This window comes from Eublepharis macularius, chromosome 1 (assembly GCF_028583425.1).
Source record: "Eublepharis macularius isolate TG4126 chromosome 1, MPM_Emac_v1.0, whole genome shotgun sequence".
NCBI classification, from domain to species: Eukaryota; Metazoa; Chordata; class Lepidosauria; order Squamata; family Eublepharidae; genus Eublepharis; species Eublepharis macularius.
Window position 1 is genome coordinate 130,357,707 of NC_072790.1, and position 12,564 is coordinate 130,370,270.

Consider the following 12,564-nt stretch of genomic DNA (forward strand, 5'->3'; position numbering starts at 1 on the left):
CACATGTCCTGATGGGTATACCATGCAGGGCACACATTACACCGATCTTGCAGCAGCTGCACTGGCTCCCCGTAGAGTTCCAGATCAGGTTCAAGGTTTTCGTTTTAACCTTTAAAGCCCTAAATGGACTGGGACTAGCATACCTAAGGGACCATCTCTCCCCATAAGTACCCCAAAGAATGCTTTGATCAGCAGAAAAACATCTACTGGTGGTCCCTGGCCCCAGAGTGGCTTGGTTGACCACAACCAGGGCCAGAGCCTTTTCAATCCGGGCCCCAACCTGGTGGAACTCTCTGTTGGAGGACACCCGGCCCGTCAAGACCTAATATTTTTTCAGTGGGCCTGTAAGACAGAGCTGTTCTACCAGGCGTATGGCTGAGGCCAGCCTAAGGTTTCTTTGGGAATACCTACTGACCGGTCTCCTACTGGGAAGGGTCTACATAACCATCTGCCCCCTCATATGAGAAGTCACAGTGATAACACCAGTTGTACCCCCTCTCCCCCTTGTTTATGCTACGATAAGAAGAGTGGGGGTGGCTGCCATCTAGGATTTGATTGTATATATCAATTATTCTAATTTGAATGTATTTTAATGAATCTAAATGTTCCATTTTTGTATTATTATACTGTTGTAACCCTCCCTGAGTCTGCTTGCAGGGAGGACGAGCTATAAATTAAATTAAATAAATAAATAAATAAATAAATAATACCCACATCACTTATTTGACTTCTTCACTCATAATATCCACCTCTCTCATTTTTACGTATTCAGAGAGTAATCTCCTCTCAAGGATAAGTCACAGGCTCAGATTCAGAGGAAGATTTTTATGACTAGATGGTAGATGTGTGATTTTCACTGATGTCCTGATACCCCTCTCCACCCTCACCCCCATGCTGTTCTTGGGGTTCTCCTGTGTCCCAAGAACATTTCAGGTAGTGTTCTGGACTAAAACAGCAGAGAGGCATTGGAGAAGTCTGTCAATAGAAATTATACCACTAAATCCAAGCCATATTTGCACACGTACCAACACTAGTGTACTTATTTCTGTATGCAGCGGAACACCTAATCTCCACTGCCTTCACATATATCTGTACGTTTTGTCATCAGTGGCACACATCCACTTCTGTTCCTAGGTCCTGTGACTTGGGATTTTAATTTCTTAGCACTCTGAATGTTCATTAGTGTTCCACAGGAACAAATTTAGTACCGAATCTACGTACATTTGCTCACTGTAAAGGCCCATAATTATATCACCTTATTACCTTCATCTGTTGCAGCTGCATCTCCTTTGTAGCTCTGTCAGACTGCCGGCTGGTCCTGAAATTAACTTTCTCCTCTAGAGTTCTGAGCCAGTTATCCACTTTCAGAAATTTGTCTTCCATCAGCCTCAGTTTGCTTAGGGTAGTATTTAGTTGTGTCCTGACTTCAGAAAGCTTCTGTTGATAGATAGTCCAGTCTTGACGAACAGACTCTAATAATCTGTCGTCTAGCTGTGGTATACCACATGGTATCACTTCATCTCTAAAATGCAGTGCTGTGTTAAGCAATGCTTGCCCCTCAGCACAATGTACTTGTAATTCCTGAAAATGCAAAATATTAGCATTACTCATTTATTCATTCTCTTCTGAAATACCTTAGGTACTGTGCAGTAATAAAATCAGAATTGAGTGCTTTAAGTCAATATACACACACAGCAAATCACTGCAGTTTCTGGAGACATATTTAAGGTAATTTGGAAGTAAATACCACTATAAACGTACACAGCACAATGCATCATATACTTTTGCAAATATTCCCAACTCAAATATGTTTCCGATAGTCTTTATATGGAAGACTATTTTTGATTCAATATGTAAGAAACTTTACCTGAAGCTCCCTGAGTGTTGCTTCATGTCTCTCTGCATCCCCTTCAAGGTGTGATAAGCTGCTGAGTTTTTCCTGTTCTTTTTCTAGCCATGTTTCAAAAGCCTTCAGATTTCTTTGATATTCATGATGCAAGTGAACAAATTCCTCAGCTTTAGTTATTGCCTCCTATTATTAGAAATATTATTATTAGTATTTAAGAGGGAGAAAAAAATATTGAAATATATTGAGTCTGTAATGTCTGAATCTCATTTTCTAATATAAGGAAGTTTAAGTGGAGGATTGTTTGGGGTGTATATGAAAGAAATAGCCGAGAGATTAATATACCGAACCCAAACAGAGAATCTGCCATGTAAATTTGCCTTCTAAAATTAAGAGTTTAAGATAAAATTAATCATTCATAAACATATATTTCAAAATTCCTTAGCATGAAATGCACATCTCCAAACCTCCTCTGGGAATCAAACTTGATGTGACATAAAAGATCCATGAAAAGAATCACTTACTTTTTTTTTTAAAGTAAATTAGCAGCTGTATGCAAGTGCATAAAGGGTTTCTGGGAAAGGGCGCTGATGAATTTATTTCTCCAATTGTCTCCAAAGAATTAACAGTACAATCCTAAGAAGTGTTACTCCAGTCTAAGCCCATTGATTGATTGACTGAAGTAACTCTTCTTAGGATTGCACTGAGAATCTCTCCTCTGAAGCTGCAGTTTGCTCACAGGAGAAACAAAATAGAGGTATCACTTTTTCCTTCTAGGATTGCCAACTGCTAGGAAAAACAAATGACCTGTCACTTTAATGGAGGCTTAATGGGATGTTATTTATCAAGTGATGCTATTTACCTTCATGTCATAAAAATCTTCAATGGTCCATTTCCACACATTAAGCTGCTATTAAAATGACAGGGAATATTTTCCCCCAGGCCAGGAGGCAACTGTACTTCCTCCCAGGGATCTAGCTGCAGCTTTAGAGTGGTGTCATAAAGGACTTGAAGAGATTTGGGAGGAAAAGGTTAACACTCCCTCCTTTCCTACATTTGTCAATTGTCAAAGCTGCTAGTTAGCTTTCTAAAAACCATGAAAGATTACAATCATAGATTTCTCAGGTCATATCTGGTTAGGTCCTGAATGATTTTACACAAGGAGAAAGATGGTAGTGTTGTCAAGGGAAGCAGTACCATTATCCTGTCTTTGAGAAATTGGTATCTTTCTTGAAGGTCCTGAAGTTCAAGCTGAGTTACATAATGTTCAGTCATGCTCATGCCTTTAACTTCAATTTTGTCCAGCAGCACACTGTGACTAAACACTTCTTCTTTAAGTAACTACAGAACAAAAACAAAACGTTGACAGTTTGACTAATACAGCAGAGTAAATGAAACTGACAATTATGAATTGTAGTCTCTCTAATTTTATTACAGGGTTTCTTCACAAATTGAGTTGTGAATGTGGGAAGATTTCTTGAGTAAAGTGTTCTAACCCTGAAAGTTCCATTTCAGTCAGAAGAAAGCACAAAAGGCTATAGTTGGAATGCTTGCCACTGAAACTAAAGGTGTACAATTCTGTATTTTTTCCCCATTTAAATGTTTTGTTCCATTTTGATCCTATTTTCTTCAGCAAATTTGCTGTTTTTATCAGAGGTCTGTTTATAGCATTTTACAACATATTTACACCATATTTTATGTCATTTGCCATTATAGTGTCATTTATATGTAGTTAATGGAAGAAAAGGTGCCAATTTTAGGCCCAATATTTCTCCCAAATTTTATTAATATGCCAAGGAAACAGGATGTGAAGAAATTACAACCAACACCTGAAGCTTTAAACTGAACTATAGTTGTCACAAAATTTGGCAACATCCCTAACAGAAACCAATGTAAATGTCATTTGAATACAATTACTCCAGCCATGTGACTCAACAGTGTTAAAGAATATGAACATGTTTAACAAATAAAATGAGCTAACTTACATAGAAATATAATGCAAGTCCTGAGAAATTATTTGATTCAGCTGCTCCCATTTTAGAAATAGTTTATGAAAATAACAAAATATTCCGTGTTGTGGGTGAGCGTGCTATGATAAGTTATCAGAGGCTGATTTCTGCACAAACCTTAGCTCTGCTGAGTGAAGCATTTTTTTCCCGCAGTTCAGCACTCTGCCTTTCAGAAGAATTCATGACTGCTTCCACTTTGTCCATCCAGCTAGTAAATTGTCGAACATCATCCTGGTAACTTGTCCATTTGGACAGTGCTCCTTCCAGCTGGCTGCAATTTATACAAATATTTACACAGCTGAATGAACAAACGAACGAACAAACTCTTTAAAATGTTTGTAAATCCCAACTTTCTCCTAACCATCTCACAGTGGGAACAACAATCCCCCAATGAGGCAAATAACATCCCCTGGGGCCATTTTGAGTAAGGAAAACAGCATGGTGAGGAGGTCTGAAGTCTGTATTGGGTCCCTGTAGCACTCAGGAAATGAGTTCCTAGCAGCTGGTGTCTACTAGGGCCCTAACACACCTGAAGACAGAGAGTATGAGTTGAACACCAGCCACTTACCTCAGTGTTCAATGGACACATTCCAATAATGGAGTAGCAGTCTGTTATTTTATTTGAGTTGTTCCCTATTCAAAGGATGGAACTGTAGTAAGCCCAGGTGCATTCTATGACTTCTCCTCCAACAGCCATATATTATTTTACCTTTTACAGTGTATACAAGCAGATAAAAGGGAAGACCACATATCCTTAAGTGTTGTTAATTGCTGTTCAATAACAGACATTCCTTCTTGAGATGTATTTTGCAAAACAGATTCCCCTCTTGTCAGCACCATTTTCATTTGGATTTCTTTCTCCTGCTTTACTGAAAACAGTCCCTGTAAAATAAACAGATCTTGTTTCCATTCTTATTATGCACCTACTCTTCCACAAATAGAGGAAGAAATTACCAAATGGGAATTATATTCCTCATCCCACCCACACTCAGAATAACATCAGAAGAAGTGAGTACGAACTCAAGAAAGCCAATGCTGGAATAAATGTTAATCTTTAAGGTGCTACTGGATTTCTGTTTTATTCAGAAAAACTGTCAGTCAAAAAGTCTAGATGTAACAGTTTGTATTTGCTATAAGAGAAAATAACAGAAAAGAAATTAATCCCCTGGAAGTCACTCTAGTCATTCCTGGACTAACTCTGCTGCTTTGAGAAGTGATTTTTATGGGCAGAGGAGACACTTTTGCAATCCTACTCATAGGACCAAATTACATGTAACATACAAATATGTGTAACTTACTCCTGAAGCAGGTTTTCAAGGAAAAGACAAATGCAAGTAGAGAGGGGAACACTTAACCCTTTATGTGCCTGCTATTTCCTTGTGCACTGAAAATATGAGTCACAATTTAAGCAGGAAATTGTCAGTCCGGGAAAAGGGTTAAACGTCTCCCTTACCATTTTGCAGCTCTTAATTGTTTCATCCCAAATTGGATTTTCAAAGGGAAAGGGGTCATTGGCCTACAGTTACTTGCACTTCGAGGTACCGGTAGACTGTGTACATCTAACTAAACAGATTTCAAGATCGTTCTCACTGCATTATGGCAAAAAAGCCTTGATTTGGTTTGCAGGAAGAGTTTTCTTACAACCTAGCTTATTTCATACTACATCTGTTGTGATGGTCCATCTCTGACTACTTTAAAAGGTTGAGCAATAATGAAATAATTTTGGATTACATAAGAAAACAATGGTCAGCAATCTGCTCATAATATCTCTTGTTTCGTATACCAGAAATTGTAGCCTTTGTGAATATGAAAAAAAATCCAGAAATGCTAATCATAATGTTTCAAAATCAGAAGAAAACAAAGAATAATAAAAAATAAAATCCCTAAGCTCTACATTCATAAAAAGAACCTCATTTTTAAAAGTCTGATCTTTATATACATTGCATGGAATTTTTTTATTATAACATGATTTTATTCATTTGGTACACAGTTTTCTTTGTCTTAGTATACAGTTTTAGAAACTGAGTGATACCCAGTATCTTGCAAGGACTTTAAGGAGTGTCTCACCTGGCTTGATTTATTTCTGACTGTATACTCTATCACTTACTGTTTGTATTATAATTTAAAATAAGCTGAAAAACAGACTTTGGGCATATGCAAAAATCTGTAGTATTACTATCAAATGACATCTCAAGAGTTAATATATTTCCTATTCAATATCTGCCTTGTGTCCTCATTTACCTACCTCCAGCTTAGCCATTCTACTGTCAAGGACACTTTTGTCTGCTGTGGGGTGGCAATAAGATTCTAGCATCTGAATTGCATCTGTCATCCAATCCTGAAGCTCTTTCAGACCGTGAGAGAACTGTTGGTGCTCTGCTACAATCCTGTCCATTCTGGAGACCTTTTCCTTAAATTCACACAGACATTAACATTACTAATCATTCAGATAATCTACTATTCCACTACAGGTGAACAAAAATCACACAGTGCCATCTCAGAAGACAGACTTCCAATTAGTTAACTGGCAGAAATTTAGAAAAATCAACTGGACCCATTTTTCCTTCAACATCTTTGATTGGGATACACTTATCAGTTGCAACTTTGGGAAACAGAAGTTTATGATTTGTACTCATGACAGTAATGTACTTCTTCTCCTTTTTTCTTTCTTGTTCCATCTGCTCTCCAAGTACATATTCTGGATAAGCTACAGCACTTCTCCACAGCATGTGTACACATTTTTTTTAAAATTAGTATCTATACTTTGCAAGAATTACAAAATACATTGAATGTGCAAGCAGGTGCTAATGAATCATAGAATCATAGAGTTGGAAGGGGTCTTACAGACCATCTAGTCCAACCCTCTGCCCATTGCTGGAACAGCCTAAAGCACTCCAGACAATTATTCATCCAGCCACGCCTTGAAGATTGCCAACGAGCAGGAACCCATCATATTCATAGGCAGCCAGTTCCTCTGCTGAATTACGCTTAATGTGAAGTTTTCCCTAATGTCCAGCTGGTACGTTCCCTCTTGTAGTTTAAACCCATTGTTTCGAGTCCTATCTTCTGTTGCCAACAAGAACAGCTCCCTTCCCTCCCCTAAGTGACAGTCTTTTAAATACTCAAAGAAAGCAATCATGTGTCTCCTCAACATCCTCTTCTTCAAACTGAACATTTCTAGGACCCTCAGTCTTTTGTCATAGGGCTTGGTCTTCAGGCTCCTGAAGTGAGGCCTCCAGAACTGCACACAATACTCCAGTGGGGCCTGACCAATGCAGTATATATGGGGACAATGACATCCTGTGATTTGGATTTTATACCTTCATTGATACACCCCAAGATTGTGTTCACTTTTTTTGCTGCTGCATTACACTGACCACTCATATTTAGGTTCACATCTACCCAAGATCTTGTTCACATGCACTGCTATCCAGAAGTGTATCCCTCATCCGGTATGCATGCTTTGCATTTTTGTTACCCAGGTGAAGAACCTGGCACTTATCTATGTTAAACAGCATCTTATTCAAATCTGCTCACTTTTCCAGTGTTTCAGATTTCACTGAATTCGATCCCTATCTTCAAGGGCATTTGCTACTCCTCCCAGATTGGTGTCATCTGAAAATTTAATGAACAATCCCTTCACACCCCTTTCCCAGATCATATATAAACATATTGAAAAGCACTGGATCCAGAACCGAGCTCTACTAAACTCCACAGGACACCTCCCCCCAATCAGATGTGACGCCATTGACAAATACTCTTGTGGGTGCAGTTATCCAGCCAGTTCCCTATCCATCTAGCCATCCTAGAGCCCAGTCTACAGTCTAACAGTTTACCCATCAGAACATTATGAGGAGCTTTGTCAAAAGGTTTACTGAAATCTAGATTATGATTTAACAGTTGACCATTTTAATACATTTCTATGCATTATCTCCCATTCTTGTAGAACGAAACATTGGAAAGACATTACCTGAAGGTTTCTTCTCTTCAGTGGGATGAAGGCATCCAAACTGGTTAGGTCACACCTCCTCTCACTCCAAGCAGGGCTATGAAAATTTTTGTGTATGCCTTATGACATTGTGTGTATGTGTGTGTCCTTCCAGATATAAAATAGCCCAGTGCAGGATGGGTAATTCAAACTTTCATTATAATAATTTCTTTTTTTTAAAAACCAAGAACAGCAAAAACAAATAGTGTCTTAGTTTTAACTTTACTGTAATATAATATAACTGCAACAGTAGCAACACTGAAAAATGGGTGGGAGAATTGGATGCCTTTGCCCCACTGAAGAGAAGAAACCTTCAGGTAAGGTCTTTCCAATGTTTCGTTCTCCTTCAGTGGGGGAAGGCATCCAAACTGGCTATGTAATCAAGCACAGCTCAGGTGGGAAATACTTAATTTACTGTTCCAGCACCCTTTGGAGCACCCTTCTCCCAAATGCAGCCTCTACAGAATTTTGCCAAACAATTCTATAGTGCCTTACAAAGGTGTTAAAGGACAACCAAGTCCTTTAAAGGAGCCCTGGTAGAAAAAGCAGCAGAGGCAGCTGCCGCCCTGGTGGAATGAACAGAGAATTAGGCCGTCCCTGTAATAAACTATGATGCAAAAAGGAGGGAGGTAAATCCCACAGGGAACAAAAGAATCAATTTCATGCCATGCCAGGGGTGAGGTTGACTGCGGTTTTTATAACTCACCTCATGGCAGGAAAGCCTTTCTACTTTATATTTATGAATGTATAAGAAAGAAGATCTGGAAAGAAAGTAAAAAACTGTTTCATCAAGGATTTACCCGGAAGTTATGGACTATTTGGAGAATGCTCATATATGAAATGTTGCCTTGTATGGACTTGTATGGACATTTGTGAATGGATATTTATGAATTTGTTATATTGTGGGAATATTTATGAATTGTCAGCACTTTGCACTTTCAATTGCACTTATAAATTGACTCATTGTATTATAAGTGGCATGAAATTGATTCTTTTGTTCCCTGTGGGATTCACCTCCCTCCTTTTTGCCCTGGTGGAATGAGCTGTCACATCCATGGGTGCCCCAAGGCCTTGAACCTCATAGGCCTTACAAATGATCATTCTTATGCAGTAGGCTATGGTTGACTTTGAAACCTTTTTGTCTAAATTTTGTGTTCCATGGGACACAAAGAGAGAATCAGATTGTCTGAGAGTGGCTGTTCTTTTGATATGAATACGAAGTGCCCTCCTGACGTCTAATTTATACTATAGCACCTCATAGCACCTCATTTAGGATTCTTGGGTTTAGGGCAGAATGAAAGTAGTACCAATTGCTGGTTTATGTGATGGGGGAGAGTACCTTTGGAATGAAAAAAGGATCAGTTCTAAGTACCACTGAATCCTTATGAAAGGTACAAAGTTCCTTCCATATAGAAAGGGCATCTAGCTCAGACACCCTCCTTGCTGAGGTAATGGCAACTAGGAAGGCAACCTTCCATGACAGAATGTTAAGTTCTGCAGAAAGCAAGGATTTGAATGAGCCTTTGTGAGGGCCTGCAAAACCTTGGACAGACTCCATGCTGGAAATCTGTGTTGCACAGGGGGTGCTAGTTGCATCGTCGCCTTTATGTAATGCCTGATTTTCTTATCAGAGGCTCAGTTACCTAATTTCCTGTTGCTACACACAACAGCAATGGCTGCTACTTGTCTTTTCAATGTATTGGGCCATAGACCGTTTTTCCAACCCATTCATAGAAAGGAGATAGCCTCCTGTCTAGACAGGTTCCACGGGTCCTTATTTTGGCTAATAGACCAGGAATAGAAGGTTGCCCATGTATAGTTGTATATTTTCCTGGTGGCCGGTCATCTGGCTTGGAACATAATGTCTGTGATCTCTCTAGGTATCCTAGAGAGTCAGCTTCCATGCCGTCAATTTTATCCAGGATGGATCTGGGTGATATATTGGTCCCTGGGACAGCAGGTCATGCCTGATCGGAAGTCTCCATGATCTCCTGATGCACATCTGTATCAGTTCGGAGAACCCCATTCTCCTTGGCCAATATGGGGCCAGTGGAATGATGTTCACTTTTTCCTGCCTTATTTTTGCTAGTACTCTGGTGATGATTGGCAGTGGTGGAAAGGCATAAAGTAGGACTTTAGGCCAATTCCAATACAGGGCATCTATCCCTTCGGCCTTTCTCTTGTTGAATCTGCACAGGAATCTTAATACTTTCCTGTTCTCGACAGCCACAAACAGGTCGATCACTGGTGTTCCATAACATTTGGTGATGTCCTGAAACATTTGGTTGTTCAGAGACCACTCTGCCTGGTCCACATCTTGTTGACTCAACTAATCAACCTGTGTGCTTAATGCTCCCTAGATATGTTGAGCCGGCCCAAAGACTTTTTAGGTGTTTCTCTGGCCACTAGAAGATCTGTATGGCTTCCTGGTGCAGAGGGAGGGCTCTTGTTCCTCCTTGATGGTTTATGTATGTTTTGGCAGTTATATTGTCCATCCTTACCAGCACAGACTTTTCTCTGATCTGCTTCTAGAAGGCCAGTAATGCCAGTGTTATTGCTCTGAGCTCCAGCCAATTGATGCTGTTCATTCTCTCCATTTGGGACCATTTCCCTTTTACTACCTTGTCCAGGCATTGGGTTCCCCAACTTATTAGGCTGGCATCCGTTGTGACTATGATCTGACTGTTCAGGCATTAGGAAGTCTCCCTGTTGTATTGATTGCAAATTGGACTGCAGGGATTCCATTCTGAATTTCTGCCGTAACACCCAGAGATTGATGTCCTTTAAATTTAAAATACCTCTCCAGTACTCCAATTTCTTGGGCACTAAAAAGAGGATAGAATACACCCCTTGGAAACATTGTTGAAAGGGGACAGGCTCTGTGGCCCCAATTTCCAGCAGGTGCTATACTGCCTCTTGCATCAAGTTTGCTTTGGCTGTATCCAGGGGTACTGGTGACTGTATGAAGCGACATGGGGGAAGCATCACAAATCTTGTAGCTGATCTTCACCATGGATAAGACCCAATGATCTGTGGAAGTCTTTTCCCAATTGTTGGTGAAAAGCGAAAGTCGTCCCTTGATACTGGAGTAATGCTGAAAGTTTTTTGTTTGGAGTACTCAAGTCCCAGTGTTTTGTATTTGGGAAGTGCCTTCCGTGGAATCTGGACTGGTAAGTAAATTGCCTTCCAGGTCTTGATTCCCCGTTGTCTCAGGATCTGATTGGTGTCCTGTAGGAACAAAAGGACTGAAAGGATTTTGATTTGCAGTCCTTCTCTTTATTAGAAGAGGTAGACGGCATAGCCTTCCTCTTTTCCTTGGTTTCAACCAGGACCTTGTCAAATGCTCTTTTTCTGAAGAGCAAATGACCAGAATATTTTTCAGTCGATAGATTAGACTTAGATAGGGTGTCTACCTTCCACTTTTTCAGCCAGTCGTTCCTTCTTACAACAACCTTTGCTGCTTGGACTCTGGCACAAAATTGGATGCTGCCCTGTGATACATATGAGGCAAACAGAGCAGCTCTCTTTATTTTTAGCAGAAACCTTTTTAGAGCCAGTGGATCTGCTCCATCCATCCATATTACAATTGCACAGGTGAAATTGGACAGGATTGCTGAAGCTCTTATTGCTAACAAACCTGCCTCATATGACTTTCTGAGGACAGATTCATTCTTTTTATCCACTCGGCCCTTCAATACATTATCCCCATTCTTTGACAGCACTGCGCTTGAGCATAGTACCACTACAGGAGCGTCCACTGGGGAACTTTGAAATTCTCCATGGTCTCATCAGGCAATGTATAAAATCTCTTTGCAATTGATTGCAGAGTAGACCCATAGCCAGGAATGGACCATTCTGAATATATGACTTTATCAAAGTTCTCAGGAAAAGAACAGCTGGACATCTTTTGGGGTGGCTTTTTAAACCCTCTAGTGTCCAGGCTGGGTGGGTTGGTTTCTGAAGTCTTTTCTTGGCTGGGAAAATTTAAAGCGGTAACCACCTTTTAAAGCAGCCTCTGAAAGAGCTCTGGCTGGAACACCCTGGCTGAATTGTCCTTTGTATCCGACTCCGAGCATGACCACTCTCCCTCCTCTCTATCTGATGTCATGATAGCTGAAGGGTTAATTGACACAGAATCCTCCGTGCCAGAGTCCTGTCTTAGGGAGAAAGAGCTCCTGAGTGCATCTGTGATGTTTTGCGGGCTGAGGAATGGATGGGAATTTGGTTCTGTCTGATCTTCCCCTCTTAGTGTTTTTATTTGACTCCTTAAAATGTTTATGCCTGGGCTGCACTCTCTCCGGAGTTCATAAGACAGAAGAGTCTGAGGACTCCAGGGCTGTGGAGATTGTGGATCTGTTGACCCCTGCTTGATCAAGAGGGAATGAGGTTAATATTGGGTCCCACAACTTGTGATGGGTTCATCCAGGCTCCAAGCCTGCATCATCCACTCAATAAGGGGTGATCCAAAAAGAGCGGGGGGAAATTGCACACTCACCATATTCATAGCTCCTGATGTAGCCGGTGTCCCCTGAATGGCCATCTGAGCTTGCCAGAAGGGGAAGAAACTTGCCAAAGAACTTCCAATCCTGGGGTCTTGGCCCACCAGGAGGGGACTGAGGGGGGATTGAGCCATCATTTGAGGCAACAACTCACCACCCATGGGACTGTTAATGCTTGGTGTGAAGGTATTTCAGCTCAGCCTGGCAACCTCCGTGTCACAG

At 40.5% G+C, this 12,564-nt stretch overlaps 1 protein-coding gene across 1 annotated transcript in view; it reads right to left on the reverse strand.

The window, feature by feature from the left end:
• The window catches only part of SYNE1 (spectrin repeat containing nuclear envelope protein 1), a 471,821-nt gene that overhangs the window by 283,955 nt on the left and 175,302 nt on the right, over positions 1–12,564 (reverse strand). The window contains exons 57-62 of the mRNA XM_055002895.1: positions 6,101–6,265; positions 4,565–4,737; positions 3,973–4,126; positions 3,044–3,187; positions 1,868–2,032; positions 1,264–1,581 (exon numbers count right to left, since the gene is read on the reverse strand). Coding sequence (XP_054858870.1) covers positions 1,264–1,581; positions 1,868–2,032; positions 3,044–3,187; positions 3,973–4,126; positions 4,565–4,737; positions 6,101–6,265 — 1,119 coding nt within the window. The remainder of the gene's footprint in view (positions 1–1,263; positions 1,582–1,867; positions 2,033–3,043; positions 3,188–3,972; positions 4,127–4,564; positions 4,738–6,100; positions 6,266–12,564) is intronic.